At 41.2% G+C, this 26,671-nt stretch overlaps 3 protein-coding genes and 1 long non-coding RNA gene across 4 annotated transcripts; 1 reads left to right on the top strand and 3 right to left on the bottom strand.

Moving 5' to 3' along the window:
- Window positions 1-4: 4 nt before the first annotated feature.
- LOC108066287 (uncharacterized) lies at window positions 5-7,862 on the bottom strand. Its single transcript, XM_017154738.3, has 5 exons — window positions 7,650-7,862; window positions 4,229-4,464; window positions 2,931-3,868; window positions 1,242-2,757; window positions 5-1,179 (listed from the first exon to the last, which is right to left on the bottom strand). Exons 2-5 carry the CDS (start codon window positions 4,461-4,463, stop codon window positions 182-184), a joined length of 3,687 nt encoding a protein of 1,228 aa, XP_017010227.2. The 5' UTR covers window position 4,464; window positions 7,650-7,862; the 3' UTR covers window positions 5-181.
- A 1,891-nt stretch (window positions 7,863-9,753) lies between these two features.
- Window positions 9,754-10,259, top strand: LOC108066233 (uncharacterized). The gene has a single exon (XM_017154650.3). The coding sequence runs from the start codon at window positions 9,754-9,756 to the stop codon at window positions 9,991-9,993; it is 240 nt and encodes a 79-aa protein (XP_017010139.2). The 3' UTR covers window positions 9,994-10,259.
- A 3,068-nt stretch (window positions 10,260-13,327) lies between these two features.
- Window positions 13,328-14,391, bottom strand: LOC138912415 (uncharacterized). The gene is made up of 4 exons (XR_011417958.1): window positions 14,235-14,391; window positions 14,083-14,164; window positions 13,661-13,747; window positions 13,328-13,600 (listed from the first exon to the last, which is right to left on the bottom strand). It is a non-coding gene; the product is annotated as an uncharacterized lncRNA (long non-coding RNA).
- Window positions 14,392-18,022: 3,631 nt separating this feature from the next.
- On the bottom strand, window positions 18,023-26,417 carry stau (double-stranded RNA-binding protein Staufen). Its single transcript, XM_017154787.3, has 6 exons — window positions 26,151-26,417; window positions 25,389-25,619; window positions 20,862-22,981; window positions 20,596-20,796; window positions 20,133-20,533; window positions 18,023-20,076 (listed from the first exon to the last, which is right to left on the bottom strand). Exons 2-6 carry the CDS (start codon window positions 25,568-25,570, stop codon window positions 19,894-19,896), a joined length of 3,087 nt encoding a protein of 1,028 aa, XP_017010276.2. The 5' UTR covers window positions 25,571-25,619; window positions 26,151-26,417; the 3' UTR covers window positions 18,023-19,893.
- Between the last annotated feature and the right edge of the window lie 254 nt (window positions 26,418-26,671).

Genomic DNA, 26,671 nt, shown 5'->3' with positions numbered 1-26,671 from the left:
AGGGTTTTTGTAAATTTTTCGTTTTATTTATCAATAAATATGCAAAAATATACACACACATACATACGAATAGAGTATGGATTTTGAACAATTGTCGACTTAGCTTAGGCATAAATAGTTTACTAATTTAGCTATAAGTTAAGGTTCTACTAGTCCTAGCTCGTTAATCTCGAAATCTCGTCTAGAAGCGACGCAATCTCCTGCGCAGCTGCTGCGTAACATCATTGGGCAACCGACCCACGCTGCTCTGGGGAACATCATAGGATGTGCGTCCGGCGTAGAAGGCTCGTTCCCGGCTCTTTCCAGATCCGGAGAGGCTTAAGCTTCCCTTGCCATTCGTATCCGTGAGTTGCAGCTGACTGGCCGACACATCACTGCGCTTCTGGGCCAACTGCAGTCCGGGTATCAAGCCATTTCCCAGCGTGGGCAGCTGCACATTCAGGTGATCCACATGGCGTCCGGCAATCACGGGTCCCTGAGCAATATTCCCCGTGGCCACGGCCACCGGAGGAGCCAGAGGCGGGAACTGCGGCAATTGCTGTTGCTGCTGCTGGTAGGGCACGAAAATGTTGGGCGTCAAATAGGGTTGCTGGATGGTGTGAATGGTGGGACGTTGGTGTTGCTGTTGCTGCTGCTGGAACTGTTGTTGCTGGAAGTGCTGCTGCTGTGGCTGTTGGTACTGCTGGTAGATAGTCTGTTGCTGCTGAGGCTGTTGGTATTGCTGTGATATAAAACTCAATTGCTGCTGCACAGCTGGACGTTGCTGTTGTACAGGCTGATGTTGCTGTTGTACAGTCTGATGTTGCTGCTGCTGCACAGACTGACGTTGATGCTGTACAGGCTGCTTTTGCCCGCGTTGTTGCTGAACGGTTTGCTGCTGATAATATTGCTGCTGCTGTTGCGGCACTCGCTGTTGCTGTTGCAAGGATGCAGTAGGTGCAATATTGCTGCTGCTAGCAGGACTCTGACCGAACTTGTTGTTCAGAAAATCGTTGAGCGAAACATACGAGTTGCCTTGGTTACTAGTAGCGGGTGGTGCTTGGGTGGCCAAGTTTGAGATGATGTTGCTGGCGGAGTTGGGAGCAATACGTTGACCTTCAGCGCGAGCAATCACAATTCCGGGCGGAGGCGGTAGCTCAGATAACTGAGGACGAGGCGGTGCTGTCAGACTGGAAATAGCTAAAAATTTGGGAAGAGGTTATTGGATTAGGAAAACAATCTTTTTAAAGGCTAATCCTCACCTGGCGCTGCTGCTGGCTTAACGTAGCTGCTGCTGACGGAGTGATGTTGCTGCTTGACCGCTTGATGTTGCTGCTGTTGGTTGGAACCCTGCGACTGGGCACTCTTGAAATTCTGCAAAACGGACTCGTCAACAATGGCACGGGTTAACTTATCGAAGGAAAGGAAAGCGGAGGCGGGGGAAAGGCTGGATGTGGTTTGGGATTGGGAGGCGTGGGCAGCGATATCGCTGGCGGTGTGTGTGGCATAAACGTGTGATGGTGACAGTGGTGACTGTTGGATGGGTTTGCTGATCTGATAGCCAGCATTATAGTTCGATGCCAGAGCGGAAATGTGTTGGTTCAGCGAGGAGAGCGACGAAGTGGGTCGCAATGTGGTGCTCCTGGGTGTGGTGGTTCCCCGAGTTCTCTGCACGGGCGCCTGGGTTTTGAAGTTGGAGTAGCGATTCTTTCCACGATTTATAGTAACCGTTGATCGTGGGGTGGAAGTGGCTATGATGAAGCTCCTTTGGGTGGTAGTTGTACTACTGGTGACTCCCACATTGCTAACAGAAGCTCGCGTTGCTGGTGTGTACACTCGATTGCCGCGTTGCACCTGGAAACGCTGCAGGTTGCTGTGCACCGAGTCCCAGCTGGCCTTGCTGGGTGCAATCCTGGTCTCGCGATCAATGTCGCGCACTGTGAGCTTCTTATTCGGACCCGGTTCAGCAGCACCACGGATTTGCTGGAAGGAGGACACCGTCGTGGTTGTCGTGGCTGGTGTTGTTGTACTGGGTTGGGTCGTAGATGTGCTCCTGGTGGCCTGGGAGAGTCTGGAGAGGCGCAGCCTACTCGCTGCCAGGCGTTCCAGGTAACTCCTGGTGGGTGCAGTGCTCCTCTGCGTGGTGGCTGCCGTGGTGGTGCGCACCACGGGCAAGGGACGAATGTGAGCTCGCTTTAACATGGCGCCAGGACGATTCTTCCGGTAGCCACGAATGCGCTCCTGAGTGCTACTGATCTCGGTCACCACTTCAGTGGATGTGAGCATGACTGGGGTGATGGGACTGCTGGTTGTGGTACTGGTGACCTCTATTTCGTTCCTCTCCAAGGCCTTCTCTTCGTTGTGCGAGGTGAGCTGCACACCTGCCAGCAGCAACTTGGCTGCCTCCTGATGCACATCGTTCTTTTCAGCGGATTCGGGACTCAGTTCCACTGGGACTACATCCTCGCTAATCGGCAGACTGGCGGTAAGAGCAGCTGCCTGGCCAAGGGACTCGATGGGCGGTACTTCCCCCGTAGACACAACTTCTGGAGGAGGGGCCAAGAAGCTAAGTGGTTCTGCTGCTGAGGTGGAGGTAGCCTCAGGTGTTGCTGTTGTGGTCACTTCCTCCTCCTCAGCGGGTGGCAAAGTGGGTGCTATCAGCAGTTGTTCTACAGATTCAGTGGTTGTCGAAGTGGTGCTGCTGGTACTTGAGGTACTTTTCGAGAACTTGTGTTTGGTTTCAATGGATTTGTGATCATCAGTGGGTATCTCATTGGGCTGTTATTGTGTTTATATGTGTGGTTTTGTGGTTTTTGAGTGGCGTATGTAAGCGATAGTTGATAGAGTAGCAATATAGATAGAAAGATAGATAGATAGAGATATAAAGAGTTAAGATAGAAGTAGAAGTTATGATAGAGAGAGATAGTTCCCAGGTTAGTAATCAAACTTACCGTAAATCTGACAGTGCTGGGCGTCTGCTTGGGTTTAATGTAACCATAGCCCGCCGATGAACTGCCCTTTCCATTCTCGCCCTGCATCGAGAAGCCTCGACTCAGGAATCGGAAGGGCTGCTTAACCTTCGGCGGAGCCATGGATTGGTAGCCGGAAACGGAGGGATCCACATCGGTGGATACCTCATCCAGCAGGTTGTTGATATTTGACACAAGATCCAGTTGCACCGCCTCGTCCTTGGTGTTCCGAATGTGCTTCATGTAATCGGGAGCTATCACCTCCCCAGAGGTGGATTCCGTATCGGTTAGGACGTCCAAGCCAGCATTCACACGCTCGGCAAAGTTCTTCTGCTTTTGGTAGTGATATTCCCTGGGATATTCCGCCACGATATGAGCATTGGTGTGATCAAACTGAATACCAGGATCTGAGGAAAGTTCTCCCAAGCTATTCACATAGATACCCTCGTCTTCGTTTTCCAGAGGAGAGCTTCCCGTTTTCACAGCATTCAGTGGCTCACTTTTCACGGCTTCTCCACGTCCAACCACTTGCGTTTCCTGGACATCTTTGTTCTGAATAGCCGCTGGTTGACTCAAAACACCACTAGCTCCACTCAGATCCTTGCTCAAACTTTGGTGTGGTTTCTGCGACTGAGATTGGGTCTGTTGCAATGCCTTCGAGATCGTTTTCATGGGATACTCCATCATGTGACGCACTCGCTCCATCATCTCGTGGGTGCTGCCCACGGTTTTCTCCTCGTTCATTTCATAGAATCTCTCGGACTCATCGCAGTTCACATTGCGGTACCAATCGCACACAAAGTTCTTCTGGCTGAAGAGGGTTCCGTTGGGACAGAGGAATCCGAATCCTTGAGCGGTTCGCGCGGTATGGGCACAAATCCGGAAGGCCTGACAACGACTCTCCACGTCTGCGTAGTAACCTGTAGGGGAATATAAATTATGCAGATAAGAAATCTGGATTGGATGTGTGTATGAAATTATTATTATGAAATAATTAATCCGATTTTTTTTATGACTCTCCTATCACAATGACAATTTTAATCAAAACCATTTTTTATAATAAATTAGAAGACGATATACACGCTTTTTAAAGCGCTGATAAATTTTAATGATATAATAATGATATATTAATCATATAGTATGGTAATAATGATACATATAATATAAGTCAAAGTCTTTATACATTTTTTTATAATGAAAAAAATCTTGACTGTTTTTACATTAATTTTTAAACGAATTATAGGGTTAATACATTGATCTTTATAAGAGAAAGCACCCACCTTCATGTCTTCCTTTGCACACAAAGCTCGTCTTTGGTGGGGAGCTCAGAATGGGATAATCCAGTCCGGGTTCGCCGGGAATCGTGTGCCGCAGGTCGAACTGCTGATCCGTATACTCGCTGGACTTGTCCGCATCCTCGAAGTTCTCTCGACTGTTGCTCTGCCCCTGGGCCACGCCCACCATGAGGAGGCCGACGAGGAGAGCCGACCACAGACAGGAGCTGGGTGGCCACATGCTGAAGAAAAAAAAAAGATAAAACATGCAAAATGGATTAATTGTGACATTCGTGAGCGGCGATTTGCGACACTTTATTCATTAGGCTGATTGATAAACCATGAATCGGGCCGAAACTCATTGATTAAAATGTGCGTTTTGGCCCATTTGCATACAAATGCGGCGGACAACGGAAACACGTAAGGGGTTAGAGATTAGCATATAACATATAAAATATCTGTAGTAGCGAGGCGTGTCCACAGATCTCACGTAACCGAATCGAGCGGATGCTAAGTGATTTATGGGACCCAAACAAATGCCTTTTACAGCTAGACGGTGACTTTTTTGCAACACTGTTCGCTGTCCGGAAATTTTTGCGTGGGGTCGGTGGAGTCGACAGATCGGGCCATTTACGGCCAAGTGTGTCCATCAAATGGCAATTAAACTCGATTGGGCTTATCTTTTGCATTCACAATAAAAGGAGGCAACAGATGACCCTGAAATTCAAGCTTGATCTAGATGTTAAGCCTCTTGAACATCTAAAATCGATATCGGATCAATATGAAGTGTTTATAACTTCTTTCTTTACCACTGCGTACGCGAACCATTAATCACTTGGCATTGTTTAATTGATGGGCAGCGATTATTAATCATACTCGAGCCTTATTAGAATGTGGCTAATTCCGAATTAGCCAAAGCAAAGCAAATCGAAACTTAACGCAAACAGAAATCAAGTATTCGCAGCGCTTCCAGTTAAAACACTTGAGCAATCAATTCTCGATGGCTTTTCGATCGGCTGCTGAGGTCATTTGGGGGCTATTATGTTTTCCGAATGATATGTGCTGACAGCGGACGGCGATCCAGCTACAGAAACAGATAAATTTCATATTTCATGCAAATTAAAACGAAAGACTTAGGCAACGAACTCTCGACACGGACCATCTCCACTTGTCCGAATCTGAATTATTCACCCTGAATGATTACCTCTAATTGTTCGCATTGATTGTTGTGTAAGGAAGCAAAGCGTAAAGAAAACACTCCACGGGCTGTTCAATGAAAATATATTCAGTGGCAATTCGATTTGGTTAGTGCAGCTCGAAGGCATTCAAAGCGGTGCGAAAATGAAACCGTATAGTGGCTGCTAAAAATATGCGCACAATTAGATGGTGACCATTGTTATTTAATTGTCTCTTAATAATAATTAAGTGATAGCTCCATCGTTTATATAAGACTGCCCGATGATGTAACAATTGAGAGACCATCATTACAAGCATAATAATTGCATTGCCCCGCTGACATTCCCCATGGCAGTCAATAACCTTCCCGCAAGTCAACAAACTGTAAGCTGCCCAGTTCTATAATGACTATCTAAGCGACATCTAATTGAATTTTAATGATCCATCTTCAGCTAGATTGTCTTCTGCTGTTCAGTTCACACACATTCAATATGCAAATGTTGCGGGGAAAATGGAAAATGACTTCTTCAAGAGATGTGTACTTATCAAACGGAATGGAATGCCTCCAGTTTTGTTACAGAAACCATTTACAATTCGACACATTCAGGGTCATTATCAAGAGCAACGCACAAGATCCAAAGATAAAGCAACCGAAGACAACGAGGAAGCATTCGGTATAGAAAATGTTTTACTTCTCATTGTTTTCAATGATCCATCAAAACACTGAAATGCCAGACAAATGATGATTAAGATGAGAGCCCCCCGAACAAGAAGCCAAGAATAGGGAAGGAAAATTTCAGATAACAGACTTTGCATTGAAAACGAAATAAAAGAGAATGGATAGACCCATCAAATGAGGTGCCTTAGCCGAAAAATATATATTAGTTTCTGTAATTCAAATGCCTCGATCATTACTTTTTATGATCTCTGACTGAGTTTTGTTTTTGGTTTTGGGTGCAAATTAATTGACAGCACGTTTTCGAGCCGGGCCGAAGTGAACCATAAATCTTCAACAGATATCACGAGAACGGGTTACCCCGGTCGGATATTTAATTATAGCGAATCGCTAACTTTGACTCCATGGCGCCGACAAGCCCATGAGCGTTGGGTGTCATCCAGCTGAATTGATGACTGTCCCAGGAATGGTTGCTCATATGGTTGGGTATTTATAGAAGGATCCTCGGCTCTGTTCCGCCTGCCATGTCAATCCCATTTGGCTGTGCTTCTTCTCACGATCTCGCCTCAGAGATTTGAAGAGCCCGCATCTTTGGAATTTGCTCAGTTATGGTCAGATGACGTAAATCTGGTGCGTAACACTAGAGATGGAGAGTGAGCCACTTCTGGCTGTCTCGTCGATCTCGGGTGTTCCGTGATTTGCCGTTTCTATATCCGTTTAGCTATTTCGACTCAAGGGGTCGAGAAGTTCGCTATGTAAACATATCATTTTCGGATTAGGCATCGTTATTTTTGCATCAATTATCAAAACGAAAATAAGCTTCTTAAGGAGTAATGGGATTCTAAAAAGATGCGGAAGACAACACATCAGATATATGGGTCAAATATAACTTTCTTGTTAAGTGGAAAATAAGTTAATAAAGCAAAATCTTGAATTTTTGAATCATTCATATCAATTTAATTTTACTTATCCTAAAAATTATCGATACTAAAAATATACATTTTATAGTAGTTATAAATTATTATAAATTTGATATTTACAAGAATATCGCAAGCACAAGCATCAAATGCAGCAAGGAAAATGTTTTTTATTTATTTTGTTTGAATGTTCATAGCAAGTAGAAATCAAAAATGTAAATAATATAAAGTTACAATCTGCAATACGTCTTCTTAATTTCAACCAATTCGTTTTTATCCTATCATATTTTGTGGAATATTTTAATTTTTCTGCCTAGGAAATAAAGGACTCACGCTATCCTGCTACGCCTTTAAAATGTAGATCCTTTAATTAATTAATTAAATAAAACTAACTACTTAAGATCATAAATTTATAAATATGCTTGTGAATTGAATTCATAATTCCTTCCCAAGACTTGAAAAACCGTTTGTTTTCGTTCTAATTTATCAGAAAATCTAAATAGGTTTAAGTTCACAAATGTGCTTACTGCATCTAAGCTTTTTCGACTTTGTGGGCGAGTGACATTTGTCATACTCAGCTTTTTAATGAGAATATATTTATTGTTCGCATTTGGCAGATGATTAGCTGTATTTGTTCTCCATGCAGTCACATTTTTACCTTATAAATCTCCGAATAAACGATTAAATTGGACCGAAAATTAATTTGTTTTCGGGTTTTGTTGGGAATTTTTCGTTTCGTAGCACAGAAATACTTTTAGGTAAACAACTTCACAAACACTTTAGCTGAAGCGGGGATAAGGCATTATCCTGCCAGTCGATGGGGGTTATCCTGCACTCAATTTATAGATGCCGGCTGCGGAACGAAAAAACCATGCAAACTGAACCGTTCGAGGCGCGAACTTGAACTGAACTCGACCATCCAAAGGTAATCGAAATATTTTGGCCAAAAAGAGTTCGGCCAGCAGCAGCAGCATCCAAAATCAGCAGCGACGACCAGACATTCAGACCCCGAAATGTGCGTCAAAGAAGAAGATACAAGTCCGACCAAAACCCAAGCAACCCAAACAGCAACAAAAGCCCAATCGATTGCGTATAGTATGATGATGATGATGATGTGATGATGACGATGCTGCTGCTGGAAAACCGGTGACAACCTGCTGCTGCCGAAAATGTTGCTGCTGCCAGCCTACATAACAGTATCAGTTGGAGTCCATAAAAATACAAAAAAGTTACAAAAGAAAGGGACCAGTAAAATGCTGTCAACTATCTTCCTTTAGGGCGTGTATGCATGGGAAATTAAACAACAGTAAAAGCTCCATATTATGGGAAAAAATAAATAATGTTTACTAGGTCAATAACGTCAGTTTTATTAAAAAGTGGGTATCCTTGAAATTGTATTTTTAACAAGTAAATGCAAAAAAAGTAAATTTATTAGGAACGTGATTAATTAATTATATACAAACATATACTAATCGAAAACTAATTCGTTTTAGGTTGCCCTACTTCTTTAATCAAAATTAATTGTAAGTAAACAAAAAAGTGATGAAATATGAAATTTAATATATTATTAATTCTCAACATTGTAACTTAAGTTAAACTTCTCTTAAAAAATGATTGAATCTTTATTTAAAAGTTCTTCTTCGGGGCTTTTACTGTAGTCCCCCAAAACGCTTTCGTTTTCATTTGATTTCGGTTTTCACACGACTTGAAAAATGCGGCAAATCGGGTTGTAGCCAGATTCCTTCCCAAGTGCCGCATAATTTATCGAATAATTTTACATAGCGTCTGTGGTTAATGGATAAAAAATCTCCGTACGTTAAGAAGGAAGAGGAGTCCGAACGAGGGGCCTGACTTCCGCATTTGGACGAACCTAAGACCGCGTTTGAGTATCGTGTGACCCAAATCTAAAATTTTAATTAAACAAAAGCTCGATCAATTAACATTAAGCGCTGCTAAACAGCTGCACTTGAGGCGCGTTTTTGGCTCGCTGGCTCTTTTGGCCAAATGATTGATGGATGGCTGTGGCGTTGGCGGTGTCATGTGAGCGTGGATCCGCCGATCTACAGATCCGAAGATCCACGCATATCAAACGCCTTGGTGCGCGTTCTACAAATTGGATTTTGAGCGCCATCCAACAAGCGGACAAGCTAAAAAATTGTTTGCCACAATATCTGCCCCTGATCCGCTTAAATGTTTTTTTCCCATGTTTATTTTTTTTTCGCCGATAAACGTGTCGAACAAGTGGCCAAATATTTGCCATGACTGCACCGAGAAAAATGGCAATATAGAATTGGATATTTAACATTCTTAAGTAATTTCCTTAGGAAATTCACTGTATAATTCCGAAAATATAATTTTTAACACTTTTAACTAAAAAACTGTTTTTTTAATTTCCTATGCAAATTTTAAAATGGGTTATATTCCTTATTTTGTAATTATATAACATTAATTTATACGTTGTGCAGAAGGGAAAAATGAAAGAAAGTAATTTCCATAAAATACAATAATAAGATATCTAAAATTTCTAATTACAATCAACACTTTTATTAATTATACATTTGGATTTAAGAATAGTTAATTGTTTTTTTAAGTGTACTAAAATGTTTACAAGTCCAATTCGGCGGGGGCTTAACTTACAGGAAAGCAACTGTGGCAATATTGTGAAGTGGGTCAGCAACTTTCAGTGCCACATGTGCATCATGTGCATCCCTATAAAAAGTGCTCTGATGATGCAACTGCAACCGAGTTGAACGCCAGTTGAAATGCATTCGGGAACTGCAGTCGTCTTTATTTTAGCAGCTCTGATCGCTGCCTTATTCCTGCCAACTCAAGCGTTATCCGTACCCCTGGAAGAGGACTACGTGGACAGACCAAACACCGATTATGCCGCTTTGTTCAGATCCTTTTTGGATATGGGAAACGCCCTTTTCGGAACTTGGACTCCCGAGGGAGCTATTGAGGAGTTCATCAGGAAACGAGAAGGACAGGGTGTTGGCTATTAGGAAATTCCACCAAACCACCTACTCGCCACTTTCCACAGATGCGTTGCATAAGTTTTGCATGCATCAATAATGATGATTTTAACAAGACGACAGACAGCCAAAGAAAGGGGTTTTAGCAGCTTAATTATGCACGCTTCAGTTTTGACCATATCACCCATCATTACCACTCTGTCTGGTATTGGCTATTAGATATTCGGTTTTTTGCTTAAGCTAATTCCCTGCCAAAAGGGTTATTCACACTCTTTATATTTGTACAGCCTGATAAAATAAAAAAATCCTTGACAATATGCATTTTTACTATTTACTACATTTAATTTGTAAAAGGATTTTTTCTCAAAAATTCTATTATAATGATAGAAAACTCAAAATGTGGATCATGAAAATAAAAGCTCTACAAATCAGCTAGAGTATTTCCCCACTCGGTGCTTCAGTCTAATCCCCACTTCTCACCTCTTCAATTTTTTATCTTTTCTAAGTCTTTTGACTGCGTGTTATCTCTGAACATGACACTTTATATGTTTTCTTTCATTGGCAAATTAGTTATTTTTTGACAAATCCGCTGAAACAAAGACAAAAAGTAAATAAATAGATAAATAAAAGCGAATAAAAGCAAACACGGGCTGCCTGCCATTCGCAACTGTCGGACATCGATCAATTTGACTAATCATACTTATTTTTATTTCTACCGACACGACGCACAGTAATCCCAAATCCCAGCCGTATTTATGCAAACTACCACCTACGAAAAACGGTGATCATTATGCAATGGAACTTAATAGAACTCAAGTGCCAGCAATTGATTGAATCGATGGATGGATGATAAACGGCCTGCTGATTTGAATGGGTACAATCAAAATAATCACCTGGCAAATTCTCTCAATTATTCCGCATAATAAATGAAGCAAACAATTTGTCTGCGGCCCGCTTCCAAGTGTTTCCTTTGTGCTGCTGGCAAGTGTTTTCTTTTCATAAATTAAGTAATCCAATTGTTTGCCGATCGCCAGTCATTCATCTTACCCCACTATATAGATTTGGTTATATATTTCTGTTAAATTTTAGATTCCACCTGCGGCCGGTGAAGCGCCAAAATCTTTACTTCCTGCACGTGTCAAATAAATTATTGAGTCTGCACATCATCATTTTGGCCTGCCTTTAATTGCAGGTTATCGTGGCTGCCAAGAAAAAATTTGCCGGCTAAACTATTATTAAAACTGAATTTGCCAACCCATTGGCCAAGAACACAATATACTTCGCTATGCCAGAGGAAACTTTGTATTAAATGGTTTAATTTTCAATGATTAGATCACGTGCCATACACCGCAATAAATCGACTTTTGAATGGGAGATCTTTATAAATTTGAAATGGGGATAACCGCTTGACTTGTAATTATGGTCTATCAGGTTCAAATTAATGTATTTGTTCTATAAAAAAGCTTAGTAGTTGATGGATTGGTTTCTGCTTTGGTTTAAAAATAACTTGTTCTTAGGCTCTTCCAATGAAAATATATTTATACTAATACCCAATTTATACAGAGAGACAAAATACTGTCAATGATATATTGCCGAGCGAAATCATATCAAAATCATATCAATCCAACATATTTTACGAAAAAAAACGAGTTCTACAATTTGGTGAATAACTTTTTCTACAATAAACTCAGATAGAAATTTTTATCTCAAATTGTATTTCTATATTTTAGATAGTAGGTATCAAGTGTATTAAAGCAACATATGTGCAGACCATTTGGTTTTGCCAGATGGAGTTATTCTCCAATCCGTCGCTAATTAAATGCAAATCCGATCGCATTAAACCCGCGGAGGAAGGCTTCAAGCCCAAACCAAATCCATTCATTCATTCATCGAGACTTTAATTTGATTACCAGCCGGGAGGGGGAACATTCAAACACAAATTTTCGAATCGCGGGAGCACGCAATCGGTGACCACTGAGTAACTGGTGACCGGGGAGCAGTGGAACAGTGGATAGGTAATCATCATTAGTTGGCTTCAATCATTTGTTTTCCGCTTAAACAGTGGGCTTAGCATGCAAATAAGCCGAGTGGAGCAGCCAAATTCCCACAGACTCCCAGCGGAGGAGGCGAGGCGAAGACTGATGGGCGTCGCTTCTAAACGCATGTCAAACATCGCATTACTCAAAATGTTTTCAAAATTATTCGAATAAATCAAAATTAACACACGCACACACTTGTGAGCTAATCAAAATCGAATGCTGTGAACAGCCAAGTTTAAAGTTTCACTTTCATTCGATATAAAAATTCCCGAATATCGCTTTCAATTTATATAAATGCGTTTAGGGCTTAAACTTTAAGGTGATGTAAGCAAATGCCTGATTGGAGGCACACTCATAGAAATTTTCCGGTAAAATCGCCCTAAAAACAAGGAAAATCGCCCTAAAACGGGGGTCAATGGCGACTAGGCAACAAAATTAGGGCAAATTGCCCTAAAAATACGGGTGAATTTGTCACACATTTAGGGCGATTTTTCGTAGATCTAGGGCGATTTTTCTATTTTCAAAGCTAATTGCCCTAAAAATAAGAAATGAGACCCTTAAACTAAAGGCAGTTTCCTTTAAATCCAGGGCGATTTTTCTGGACTTATAGGCGAATAGCCCTGGAAATCGGAAAAAATACCTTTAAACTAAAGGCAGATTTTCATAAATCTAGGGTGTTTTTCTGGATTTTAGGGCAAATTGCCCTAGAAATATGAAAAAATATCCTGAAACTAAAGGCAGATTTTCATAAATTTAGGGCGTTTTTCTGGATTTATAGGCGAATTGCCCTAAAAAAAGCAAAGTGCTCCCCAAAATTTCCCGGTTTTTTTTATAAATAAAAATACGATTTCATTATATTTTTTTTGTTTTTTTTTATATTTTTGTTTGTTGTTATTTACACAATTTCTAATTATATACATTTACATACTTTTCTACTTATTCTTATTGCTAAAAGAATTACATCGATCTTAAAAATAATGTTTTGGCTTAATGTATTTTTTGGTCTTTAGGTTGTGTGCTTCCGCCGGAGGGAATTTTGGGTCTTTTAAGGTTTATTACAATAAGTACTGATTATCAAATTTTACTTCTAATTGAATGCATAGAAATAATATTTTTTTTTGGAATGAACAGATTGTTTCTTTAAAATAGTTACAGTTTTAAGGTTTTATAATCCTCCAAGAGTTCGGATAAAGCTCTACCTTTCTTATCAGACTCTAAATGAATTTCATAAAACATTTTTTGGATAAATGGTGGTTTAAAACAAAAAATATTTTGAAGCACACATCAATAATTTTCAATAAGGTTCGCATTCTATAAAAAAACCTCTGATAGGTAAACTGGAAATTCACCAAGGTCAAAAAGGGCTTGTTCCCACGATGCAGCTGAATGGTTGCAGTTTCGGCTTTCCGGATTTGCAATTTTCCGTCAATGCCTTTAGATGTGTTTGCAGTTCCCCAACAGTAGCCTTCCAAACCAAGAAACGGCTTCGCGGGTCCGCAATGGTGTGCTTCGCGTTCTTGCTCCCGCCGTCCTTTTTTGTCATTGCTGTCGCACCAACACTGAATGGATCGCAAGCCAAATTAAAGTTGATTGTATCTCTATTAAATAAAAACAGTTTATTTATTGAATGAGAAAAGAAAAAGAGAAAAAGCACATACCTTCAGCGTGGCTTTCCAAAGATTTGAGCAGTTTTATTCCCTTACTTTCGCTTTTAAAAAGTGCGAAAAGTGGTTTGCGTTCTCAATCTAAAACAAGAAAAAAAATTGTTAGAAATTAATATAAAAATGCACTACTAACAGTCAGAATTTTCATTTAGCCTGCGATTGCGTTTTCTGCTACTTCTGGAAAAAAAGAAGCAACAAAAGCAAATTTCGGTTACTGACGAAATGACGCAATAGAAATTTGGGGGTTATTTTGGCATATGCACTTGTGAATGCGGTTTGTCCGGTGCATAAATACAGATTTCTGGCAAATATATACATCTGTAAAAAATGTGTGTATTCTGTTGCATCATCTTTTTACCTTAAGCATTATTTACATATACACATACATATATGTATACTCTTGTTAATGTTCTTACTTTGTTCTGCCACACTTCCAAACCTCTACATCTGGACCGCTGCTTCCAGTCAAATCTTTTTAAGTTTCAGCTGCATTTTCCTCTGTTACAGATATGTAAATTCAATTAGTTATTAATATCCAAATTGCACAATTATATATGTATGTACTCACCAGAAAACAGAGAAAGAATCGCCTCCCAAGTCCTTTAATAGCGTTTACATTTTTCACTTCTTCACAAACAAAAGGTTTCACAAACACGTCTTTCGCCGCCAAGCGCCCGAAAAATTATGACAAAGTCTAGACAATGCAACTCTTTCTACTCCCACCCTTGCCACTGCAACGGACGAAAAGTAGAAAAGAAGAAGAAAAAGGGTGGACTTCTCTAAAGTCAAATGCGCTCAGCATCAAAATTCATACAAAAAGGTCCGCCCTAATATACACACACATTCACTTGTTTTGACCTGTCAACCACACACACATACACACATGTATTACATACATATGTATCCATTAATTGCGTCTTAAAATTTCGTTTGACTATTCCTTGTTTTTAGGGCATTGTCAGAACATTTTTTTTGCTATTTTGTTCAACGTTTTAGGGCGATTTCGCCCTAAAAAAAAGGAATAACTTTTGGAGTCGACTCATAAAAATTCGCCCTAAAAAACAGGACAAATTTGCCTTTTTGAAAAAACTAACCCTAAAAAATATTTTCCATGGCGATTTTTCGTATATTTAGGGCTAGCCACCCGTATAATAAGAAAATTTTCCGTAGTTTTAGGGCGACCTCGGTTTTAGGGCGACTTTTCTAGTATTTAGGTAAAAATTTCTATGAGTGCAGGCATTTCTAAATCAAATTACTTGCATTGATTTGGTTAATTGCTTGGGCTGAAAATCCATTTCCGCAGCCGGCAGAAAAATTCCAAAGATTTGAGACCCAAAAACCGAACCCCCAAAAACCCCGAACCAAAATCAAAATAATAATCAAACGCCTATTACATCACATCAACATCAACATACTATATATGCAGATGGAGCTGAAGATGCCGGCAAACGGCGTCTGACAAACACATGTTAATTTCCACTCATCTCGGAGGTTCGACTAGGGGTACGGGTATCTTGTTTCTACTTCAGCGTCCCCATTTCTTTCCGCCGCTCATATTATTGATTTCTTTTGGCAAGCCAAATTTCATAATCACACGCTACTACTCCGAAGAGCTGCCGGATTATTATCAACGCCATAAATTAATCAGAGGCGAGAGGGATATGGATCCCAATTCCAATTCCTATACCGATTCCGATTCCCCACAGATCCCAGAGCCCCCAGAGAAATGCATATGCAAATGGAGGGGCAGAGAGAGAGGCGGGAATCGCTTTGATTTTGCCGGAAAGCAGTGGAATCGGTGGACTTGGACTTGGCTGATGTGCAAGCAAGGCATTAATTTAATTTTATGTATTTATTATGCATTTGCCGGCCACACGTTTATTTTTGTATTTTTCTTTTTGTTTTAATCGCACGATTGCCACAAAAACTAGCCAAATGCCAGCGGAGAAAGTGGAGGAGCTGCACCCGGGCCTATCCCATGGTACATTTTACAATTTTTATATTTTATAGGACAGCCTCATAACAAATTGCATAGGACCAAAAGTAGGTCAACTGGAGTTACGAAAAGTATTCTAATTCACCATTTCGAAAAAAATCGTTTGTGTCGTTTTCTCGACTTAGTACACTCAAAAAATTTTTTTTCCTAAATTTTAGAAAATCGCCATAAAATGAAATTTTTTCTTAATTTTAGAAAATTTTCTGAATTTTAGAAATTGTTTTCTTGAATCTAGGAAAAAAGACCATAAAAACAGAATTTTATGAAAAACCTTTCTAAAATTTAGAAAAATGATTTTTTTTCTTAAATCAATGGTGCTTTTTCCTAGTTTGCTCTCCAAAAGTTTTCTTAAATTAATGGCGATTTCGCCATTAAATTAAGAAAAAATGTACTTCAGCCCTTCCTAAAATCTAGAAAGTCGCCATAAAAAATACGGTACATTTTTGTAAATTTTAAAAATTTTTCTGAATTAAAAAAAAATGTTTTCTTGAAAACAAAAAAGTAGAATTAGAAAATCACCATAGATTTAAGAAAAACTTTTTGTATTTCTTTTATGCTTCTCACTCTTTCTTCGAAACGAAAAAGAAGAAGACAAGGGGTTAGTCCGCGGCGCGTTGCGACGACAGTTTTGGCGTATGTATGTATATGTTTATGTGTGTTTGTGCGTATGATCGAGAATTTTCTTGTGCGTAGCTGTAACTTTTATTGCGTTGTTGTTTTGGAAATGCAGTCTCTCGCGAGAGAGTTGCTTGCGTTGCGCTGCATTTTGAACCCTTGTGCTCAGTTTTGGATGAGCATTCAAAGTAATAAGTTTGTGTTGAGCCCATTTAAGAAAGTTAAAGTGCGATCCCTCTAAGAGGCAATTAATAGGTAAGCAATTTAAATAAATTTAAATATAAATTTGGTAAGTGTGTGAAAATTTATGGTAAGCAAAGGCCATACTATTGCAGGCCGCAAATACTATCGTTCTCTAATATTAATTTTTATTTTCGATTGCAGGAATAATTTCAATTTCAGGTATTGTTGATAATTTGGCAGTAAGTAAATTTTAATAATAGGTAATATATTAAATACCTACTTAATATTAATATTAATAATTTTTATCTTTTTTGTTTTCTTTTCTTTTTTCTTTTTTGTTTAGGAAATATTTATAATGTAATTTTTATCTTTTTTTGTTTTCTTTTCTCTTTTTTCTTTAGGAAATATTTATTATCTTATTTTTATCTTTTTTGTTTTGTTTTCCTTTTTTGTTTAGGAAATATTAATAATTTTCTTTTCATCCTTTTTATTTTCTTTTCTCTTTCTTGTTTAGGAAATAAAATAGTAAAATAAATATGTATACATCTTATTAAAATAAATAAAATTTTCTGAAAATAAAAAAAGTCCTTTCTTATTTGAAGAAAAAAAATTCTATTTTCAAGAAAAGTACTTTCTGGATTTAAGGAAATTTTCCGCAATTTTATGGCAATTTTTCTTGATTTTAGAAAAGTATTTCTGCTTTTCAGAAATTTTTTTCTAAATTTTAGAAAATTCCTTTCTAAAAAATACGGTAAATCGCCATCGACTGAAATTCATGGCGAATTTCTTGATTTAATGGCGATTTCGGGCTGTTTTTTTTTTGAGTGTAGGTTTTAAGCGTGGAAAAGTATTACAATTTGAAGCTTAAAACCTACTTTTATTTAAATATCAAAATTATTATATACCGCATAACATAGAAAGTTTTAATGATTCATTTGATAAACCATAAACTTCAAAACCTTATGAGTTTTTAAACTCCCATGACAATTTAAAGTTTTTGAAAAATTTTATGGTAATTATAATCTGGTAAAATCTAAAAATCTTCTAAAAACAATGCATAGACACAGTTTTTAGTTTTAGCCTGGGACGTTTTGCATAAACATTTGTCATCGATTAGTCAGCCAGAGCTGTCGGCACATCATAATCTGATTTGGGCATTTAAGCCGTTTACAGTTTGTGATTTGGGATTGCGAAATGGTATTTTTTTTGTTTTTTGCCAAATTAACAATCGTTTATGTATTTATAAGTTTATGGCCGCCGCTCACCCTTTATCGCCAGCATTTTGATTGTGAATTCAAAAAATATAATTTTCCCTAATTTTTATGATATTTTATGTAACGGAGCCATTGGGGTTTTCTGCTGGTATTACATATTGTACCACCTGTCACAAATATTTTCAACGCAGGGCAGGGCAGGGAAGGTGGGACCATAAATTAATTTATGGTCGAATAAATCATAGTTTTTAATGGCGATGGGTTGTCAATAAAAAGTTTTTGTGTTTGGGTTCGAATGGTTCGAATCTGCTATAAAAATGTTGCTTCCCAAACTAATGAAACACTCACTTCCAACTTTATTTCACTTTTTATTCGTATAATTACATTTTACATAGTTTCATTGAGGGTTCTTTATGGTTTTTAGATATAACATGCTTATGTGTCACATTACAGATAGACAAAACTTAGTGAGTGTGTGGGGGTAGGCTTAAGACTAATAAATGTGTTCTCTCATCTTGACTCGTATGCCTTTATTTGGTGTTAATGAACAGATCTTCACGCTTTGTTGTTACTGCGAATACATCTCACATTAAGATTAATAATTTCAATCAATTTTGTGAAGACTTTGCAAAGCAGACACCGCTCCACACCCACAATTTATTGGCTTATTACGATTATAATCGCATCGTATTTGGGTCTGCAAAATCTTCTGACAAAATGAACAATTTGTGTGGCGCAAACAATGTGCACGATATCTGTGAGTCTAGTAGTTACGGGAGTTGCTGATAGCTGCCCTTATCTATACATTTAATACTGGGTTTGACTTCAATTTCAACGGTTACAGTTCGCTGGGGCTTAAGCTTAGGTTAGGATCGCGATTTTCGATTTGCGAATCGCGAAGCAATCATGCACATTGTGGCCGACGCGATTGCTTAGACAAAATACATTTTACATAACGCAACTTAACGCTTAATCAACTGGTGCTGTTTACGGGCAAAAGTATTTAAAACTATTGTACTCGAAATTTCAAATGGTGTGTGTGTGTAAGGGCGACAGGATAACATAACTAACATAAAACGGATTCAAAAACAAGCAAGAAATAGGGGGACAAAACATGACAGATTAAACAACACGATTCATTATTCATAAGGATGTTCAGCTTTTAGCTTGCACGCGGGCCAAAAGCTGAACATTTACAAAAATGGCTTATTAAACATTCATAAATATAATTATAACGATTATGTAAATTGTATTTTATATTGTATGTTTCGACGTGATCGCCTATTGTTCCATGTCCTGTCAATCTCCAAAATCCAGCAAACCTTGCGTTCAATTTGCAAACTCGTTATCGTTTTGCAAATTGAAATTCTCTTGCTGAAAGTTTGGGAAATCGACCATTCATGGGGTATACGACTTTTCGACATTCGCCGATGCTTATGATTAACACTTAAATGTAGTATACGTATAATAGATTCATTATTCGACGAGTTTCATCAAGCATATGACCACAAGCGGTTAATGGTTGTCTTGCTTTGAAAAATAAATCAAAAATTTTCTCCTTCTCTCCTGTGACGGCCTGGTTTATCCGCGTTTGTGGATATCCTTCAAATTTTGTCCTGCACCGAGGTGCTCAGAAATTTTGTATTTATTTTTGAAAGCGATTGCCGCATGCAGCTAAGAGGTATCAATAGTCCTTTTGTTCATCAATTCAATTCAAGTGGTTATTGAGCTTTCAACTTCAGCTTTAATCTTAAGTTTAGATACTGCAAACACTTGCATCTGTTCATTCATGTTCATCATGTTGGGTTCTCATTAAGTCTAGTTATTGTTCGATTCTCGATTTGGATTAACAATGTTGCGGCTGTGTAAAGTGTTCGCCTCTGTTCAATTTCGGTTACAATCAGTTCGATTCGTTAATCAATTCTCAACAAATAAATAAAATAATAACACCAGTTTGCACAACTTGCACATAAATAAATAAATAGGTATTAACTAATAATTTGCTATTTCAAAAAGTACTGTTTTTGCATTGCTTCTCATACTCTTCTCTTTTTTTCTTCTTTTCTGAATTTGCACACAGCTTGGTTTTTGGATTTTGTTTAAGGTTGGCTTTGTGGACGGGTATTTCAATTGTTTCTTTTTTGCTTTCATTTTGCATATGTGCAACAACAAAAATTGCAGTTAATAGGGTTTTTTGAGGAATTTTCAACGGTTCATGCTTATTTCATGGCATTGTTGAGCCCCAGTTTGCTGAGGATTTTCAATGCATTGCTTGCCGCATCGTTCTGCGACTCATCGGAGCTTTTGCCAACGCCATGGCAGATCTGTGGCGGATTCGTGGAGAGCGTCACAATGGTGAGGAACTCGTTGTGATTGCCCTTGGGATAGTCCGAGAAGTTGACCTGTAGTATTAAAAACTTTAGATACTGGAAATCTATAGATTTGAATTAAGGCTCACCTCAAAGTCCAACAATTTACTAAGATAGAGGAGCTGCTCTTTCATGTGCACTCCAGCAGTTTGTGTGTTGCTCGAACTGTTGCTGCTGCTTTCCGTGTTGCTGCTGCTGTTTCCACTGTTGCTGCTGCCGCTGTCAGCAGTGTTGCTGTTGTTGTTCTCTGCGTTAGGACACACATTACTGCTGTTGCTGCTCACACCGCTCGTATTGCTGCCGGTAGAGGTATTAAGAGCACTCTCACTGGCCACCTCGGTGGCTTGGGAATCGCCGCTGCTGCTGTTGCTGGTGTCCACAGAGTTGCTGCTGTTCTCCTCGGCTGCCACAGCTACCTCCTTTTTGGCCTCCTCCTCTTTGGACTCCGCGTTGGCCTTGACAACCACCACTGGATCCCGCTTTTTCGCTGCTGTAATGGTTAGAATCGGTTATAAAATATATTTTATAATGTCAAGAGTAGTTTAAGCTCACGTTTCTTGTTCTGGCGGAGTATTAAAATGCCTGGCATGGGACCCGCTGGCGTTGATACCATGGGCACATCACCTTCACTTGCAGTTTGCTCCGCTGCGGGCGCTGTGACAACAGACATTGTGGCCGAAGTGCTGCCCTCTTCCGAAGACTGGGTATCGTTGCTGGGTGTGAATTCAACAGCTTCCAGCAATTCAAAGAGAGCTAAAAGAAATTATAAGAGTTTATTAAGGATTTTCAGGTACTTTTCTCTATTAAAAATATCATACCCTGCGCTGCATTTCGCTTGGCCAACTTCTTGCTGTTGCCTGTTCCTCGGGCTGTGCTTCCGCTGGCGGAGACCTCCATTACGAACTCCCTTCGCCTGGCGGTTTCATTGCCATTCTTGGCTATCAGCTCGAAGATGGGCTCCTTCTCCTTGCGCGTCTGCTGCAGTTGAATTAACTTTGTGATGGGGTTATCCGCATCGTCCAGGTCGACCAACTTGTCCTTTGGCGGATTGAGGCGCTTGCGTCTCTCTGGCTTGCCCGTCTGCAAGGCTCCTTCAGCGCCCGGCACAACAGATCCATCTCGTGTCGCCGTTCCATTTTTACCGGGCGTCTTCACCTTAATCCTCTTCAGGGGCGTCTGTTTGGTGGGCGTCAGGGGCGGCAGCTTCTGCAATTCGGCGAGCATCTTCTCGGCAGCTCGCTTCTTGGAGACCTTCTTGCCATTGCCCTCGCCCTCGGTCACAATGGAGCCCACAATGCAGGCCGTAATGAAGTTCTTCATGTGCGCTGGTCCCTCCTCGCGTAAAACCTTGAAATGCACGGTCATGTTGCGCTTGATTCCGATCTCGTGCACCTGCGAAATGGGCGACTTCTTGTCGCCCTCATCCATTGAATCCTCAAGAGCCTCCTCGGATGCGGAAATGGCCTGTGTCTTCAGCACTTGCAACGCCCTGGCCGCCGCATCATGCTTGGCCTGTTGCAGAGTCCTACCGATGCCCACGAACTTCTGCTTGCCCACGAACAGGGTGATTTTGCTGGGCGGCGTGGGCACAGCTGGAAACGGACCATTCGGTCCATGATGCACATGAGGTCCGAGCGGCGGGGGCAGGGCAAAGCGCGAAGGGAATTTCGGCGGAAAGGGTCGCTGGCCAGGACCATGAAAGAAATGCGGATGCATCGGCGGCGTGGGAATGGGCACGAATCCATTGCCAAGCCTCTGGCGAAGCGCATAAGCGGGTGGTGGTGGTTGCGGCGGCATTCCCGGTCCGGGAGCCGTCAGTAAATGAGCAGCAGCAAACTCCGGCGGCACCATGGCATCCGAGGGAGGAATCTGAGTGGGGTCCAGCAGGTAGAAGGTGCGCTGTCCCAGCTTCATGGCCAAAGCATTCAACTCCACGGTTGGCGTTATGTGGGTTCGCATTGGACCGCCCTCTTCGCTGCGCCTGATCTTCGGTGGCGGATGCTTGTACATAGTATCCTCGATGGCCTTGCTGGCGGCCAAATGCTGCGCCTTCTTGATCTTGAACCCATCCGCCGAGTACTCCTCATCGCCCAGCATCAGGGTCACCGTGAAGGTCTTACAGTGGGCAGGTCCTCGTTCGCCGGTCAAGCGATATTGATGCGTGATCTTGTTGTACCTGGCCAGCTCATTGACCAGGCACATTGGCGTCTTGTCCTTGCCACCGCGTCCCGAGCTGCTCGTGTCCTCGTTGGGCAGCGTGCCCGACGCATCTATGTGTTCTGTGCTGCTGCAGTCATCCGCTGACGGAGCTGGCTCCTCTGTGGACTCCTGTTCCTGTGGAGGCTCCTCTTGGCTAGCAGGCTCGCTTGGTTTGATGGTGCTGGTGTTATTCGTGGTGGGGGTGTTGCTGTTAGTAACGGGGGGTTCTGCCACCGCTGTGACTTCTGGCACCACTGCTGGAACCACCACCTTCTGATTCCTATACGTATTCTGCAGGATGGCCTTGGGTGCATAGTTGCTGCTGCTGTTATTGTTGCCGCTATTACTATTAGCATTGCTGCCGTAGTGGTTGTACTTCGAGGGCTTCGCCTGGCTCATGTAATAGTGGGGCGGTGGAGCGGCATAGCTGCCCAGGTGGGCGGCCATGTGGTGCGGCGGATGCGGGGGCAGCTGATTGTAGGCAAGGGCAGCCGGATTGAAGGCCTGGGGCGGCGGTCCAGGTGGCTGGTTACCCAGAATGCCGTTGCTGCCGCTCAAGTGCTGATGCTGCTGGCGAATCTTTTGCATCTGGTTGCTGTTGCTGGCTATGTTGCTGGTGCTGCTGTTGCTGTTGATGTTGCCGTGGTGATAGGCAGCCCCAGCCGCAGCGACGGCGGCGGCGGCTTGATTCGACGGCGTCTGCTGCTGCTGTTGAGCGTGGAGATGGTGATGATTCAGACTGCAAGACGGAGGAGAGAGAGCAAGTAAATTGGTTAATCGATGGCCACAAGTAAGAGCTCCTGGGGCGGATGCGCTGGCTTCTGCGGTTATATCAGCAAACAATGCAAGCCAAGAGGATTATAGAGGCCATCGAGACAAAAGTGTACATCGACTGGCGCACGGGAAAAACAAAAACACCAATGAGCGAGGTCCTAGAAGCTTCTCCTTCTCCATCCCCTCCTTTCCGCCTCGTGTTGTTGTTTCTGCGGAATCGCAGACAACAGCGGCGAGGCTGAACAATGGACAAAATCCTAACAAAGCACAAAAGCCGCATTCTCTTACGCATCGTGTCATTTTTCGCCAACTGTCAGTTTCAATTGAGACGCACCTACTGCGACACCCTGCTCATGCTGCTCCTTCTGCTCCCTACCCTCAATCGAGGGTAGGACAACACTCAATCGCTTTTACCTACAGCCTCGTACATTTCACAAGACGAAGAAATATTTTCGGCAATTTATAATCGCTAAATCAGTACGGGAACAAGCCTTCAAATTAACATTGATATGGGCAATTTGTGATTAGGATCAGTTGATATGCGATAAAAATGTCCTAGGTAAGAAGGTAGAGGTAATTAATTGGATCTGGTTGGTGGATATAGCGACAGTTCTCTAAAAACAGTTGTTAACAATCCTTTAAGATCTTTAGATAGGGCTTGACATCCTCTTTTTGTGTTTCAGATTGAAATATCTTTCAGTTTAATAAACTTTTGAACTATAAAATGAAAGCTAGGTTTTTTAGAAACTAATCCAATTTTTGTCGACAATTTAAAATTATTTTCAAGACTTAATTGGCGGGGGTTTGTTTCTTATAAATCAACAAAAGTTATTCTGTTAATTTGTTCACCTTTCACTTGCAGATTATATTGGTAAACAGATTTGATTCAATACTATTTAGTAGATCTTATCTTAAACCATTCACTGTATTATATGGCGGACTTATTAGATCCCAATTGATTTTATGTGACTACAATCTTTCTGCATTTTTCACCTCTCACTTGGCACTGATGAAAGTGTTTCATGATCGTTGGGAAATCGTACGCAAAAGTGCGTTAAAACTTCAAGTTTACTTCAACCGCCGGTAAATTCATGTGAGCGACCCGATCCGAGCGGCAGGCAAAACGCAACTGAAGGCGGAACTGGATGAGAGGTTCAACTGAGAGTTGGACAAAACATATGATCGCAGACAATGCGAGCGAGGAGCCTGAACTCCTAGAGGACTAGAGGCCGAGAGGCCGAAGGATCCTCGCGAACGTCAAGGATAATTGCAGCGCAGTCGGCCGGGCAAACCCGTTATCATCGAGCGGAAGTCATGCTGAGCGCGAAAGAACAAAGAGCCACTGAAATTATAATTTATGAGTTGAGAAAATGGGATGATGAGTCTCACACCGATTGTCAGTGACAGGAATTAACATAATTGCCGCAACGCATAAAGCGCAGACAAGCTGGCGATCCGATCCACAGGCGATGTGGCATCTCTCTGAGATCCAACGAAGAAAAGGAGCTGAGATCCTGAGATTCTGAGATCCAACGGAACCAAGTTGAGGCTACCTATTAAACGAGATCCAACTAGGCGAAGGGAAATCTGACCCCTTTTCAGGGTTCCTATTGTCTAGTATAAATTTAACTGTGTTCGGGAAAACCTTCCAATTAAGGAAGGAATACAGTTTTGGCCCAAAACTTTTGGGTTTAGGTAGGCAGAAGTGCACTAACTTTGGAAATATAATTTTTTGCAGAACAGAGAAAAAACCGATATGAAATAGGGTTATTTCTACCTTATTTCATATCAATATAAAGCCGATATGATTTATGTCAAATTTAAGATTCAAACATATCACCATGATATTTAATCATATCATAAAAATACCGAATTTAGTATTTTTTGAGCAAATAATATAAAAAAAAGATTTTAAAAATATCAAATTGACCATTACCATTTTATTTTCTGTGTAGGATCTTAGATGATCCATTCTAGTCAGGTAATCCATTTATCTTGACAATGAGTAACTGAAGCAAGGGGATATTTAGCCTCCCTAAAATCCTATTGAAACAAGGAGAGGTTTCTTTTTCCAAGCATAAATATGAAGGTATAACATCCCCGGGATATTTAAGTGATCTATTGACCTTTTTCTAATCTAATATCTGAATATCAACTATCATCTAAAGTCCTATTAAAACAAGGAGAGGCTTCTTTTCCTAAGATACAAGTATGAATATAAAGGTTATAAAATTCCCGGGATATTTAAGTGATGTATTGACCTGTATAAAATCTAATATCAAACTATCAACTATCTTTCTGCGCCTAAAAAGTTTACAATATATCATATGCCAGCTCCAATCCCTCCTAGTATCCTGGAATCGATTCCTTACCGTGCATGGAGATGGTCGCGATGTGGCGGCTGCTGGGGCGGCTGCTGCTGCTGCAGACTGGAGGCCAGGTGCTGCTCCATGCCGGGATGCAGATGCATGTGGGCATGGCTGTGGCTGTGGCTGTGATGGTGGGCAGCCCGGATGTGGGGCGCTGGCCGGGCGGCGTGAACGTTGTGCTGCATTCTGTGGAGCTGTAACCTTTAGGACTCCCGATTAAGCCAGCGACCGCAGCTGCAAGAAAGGAGGAAACAAGGATGATACATACATATACAATGTTTTCCCTGGCCGCACAAAGGCCCTGGAGGTGTCTCTTTGTGCGGCGATTGTGCGTAAACAAGTTGCAACTACTGCATGCAGCGCATATAAATAAGAAATGCAAATGGATATATATATATGTATATATGTGGAAATGCAACTGAAGCGACGACAACGGCCTAAATCAAATTGTGACAGGCGGCGGGTAGAAGGGTTCACTCCGTTCGGCTGATTCGATGCCAAGATGGTGAGCAACCACTCCTTGTTGCACTTTTCTGGTTCTTAAGGTCGCCGTCGGGCTGTTTTGGTGAAATCGGATAAAATGCAGCTGCAGTGCGCAATTCAGGTTCCGTGCATTTGCCATTGGAATTGCAATTGCAGGGGGTTCAAGGACCCAGATCCGCGAATTCCGATTCCATAATTCCGTAACCCCCATTCCGAATCCCATTCCGAATCGAGAGTGGCATAACCGATCTGCAGTCGCAACCGCAACGCAACGCAACTCACCTTCACCTTCTTCCGTTCCCAAAGCGATTTTCGTACGCAAAAGTCACGGGAAAATCACATCAACTGAATGGCTAAAACTCCAATCGATCGGCGGGCACATGCACCATACAGCTAGGAATCCATGCGGGGTGGCCTCGATCGCGTGCGCAACTTAAAAAACACTTTACAACTACTTTAACACTTAAATTAAATTGATAAACCTATTTTGCACTGTGGCTGCGGATGAAACTCGAAAAATAATGGCTTGTGGGCGAGCGGGAAGCGGGGTGGGTTGCGCGACGGTGTTGGAAAGCGCGCGCGCAGAAGCGCCAGGGCTGCGGGCCACAACCGGGCGGGTCTGGTATTTTTTCCTATCGAAATCGATAACATTTGGGGGTTAGCAATCTAAAATTTAAATTTAAGTAATTCTACAAACATATTTTAATGTTCTTTTTATAATGGAACCGTTTGATTGGAGGAGAGGATATTGTCTCCCGTTTAATTTTTATAAAATCAATTTTAAATAAAATGTTCATATAGTG

Source organism: Drosophila takahashii, chromosome 2R (genome assembly GCF_030179915.1).
Source record: "Drosophila takahashii strain IR98-3 E-12201 chromosome 2R, DtakHiC1v2, whole genome shotgun sequence".
Lineage (NCBI taxonomy): Eukaryota > Metazoa > Arthropoda > Insecta > Diptera > Drosophilidae > Drosophila > Drosophila takahashii.
This window is presented reverse-complemented; position numbering and strand designations above follow the sequence as displayed.

Bases quoted from the DNA above. Each gene is read 5' to 3' on its own strand.
- LOC108066233 (XM_017154650.3), top strand. From the start codon at position 9,754: ATGCATTCGGGAACTGCAGTCGTCTTTATTTTAGCAGCTCTGATCGCT.
- stau (XM_017154787.3), bottom strand. From the start codon at position 25,570: ATGCAGCACAACGTTCACGCCGCCCGGCCAGCGCCCCACATCCGGGCT. The intron at 20,534-20,595 runs GTGAGCTTAAAC...TAACCATTACAG, and splicing joins ACTCCGCCAGAACAAGAAAC to CAGCGAAAAAGCGGGATCCA. The intron at 20,077-20,132 runs GTGAGCCTTAAT...TTAATACTACAG, and splicing joins GTAAATTGTTGGACTTTGAG to GTCAACTTCTCGGACTATCC.
- LOC108066287 (XM_017154738.3), bottom strand. From the start codon at position 4,463: ATGTGGCCACCCAGCTCCTGTCTGTGGTCGGCTCTCCTCGTCGGCCTC. The intron at 3,869-4,228 runs GTGGGTGCTTTC...ATTCCCCTACAG, and splicing joins GTGCAAAGGAAGACATGAAG to GTTACTACGCAGACGTGGAG. The intron at 1,180-1,241 runs GTGAGGATTAGC...CCAAATTTTTAG, and splicing joins TAAGCCAGCAGCAGCGCCAG to CTATTTCCAGTCTGACAGCA.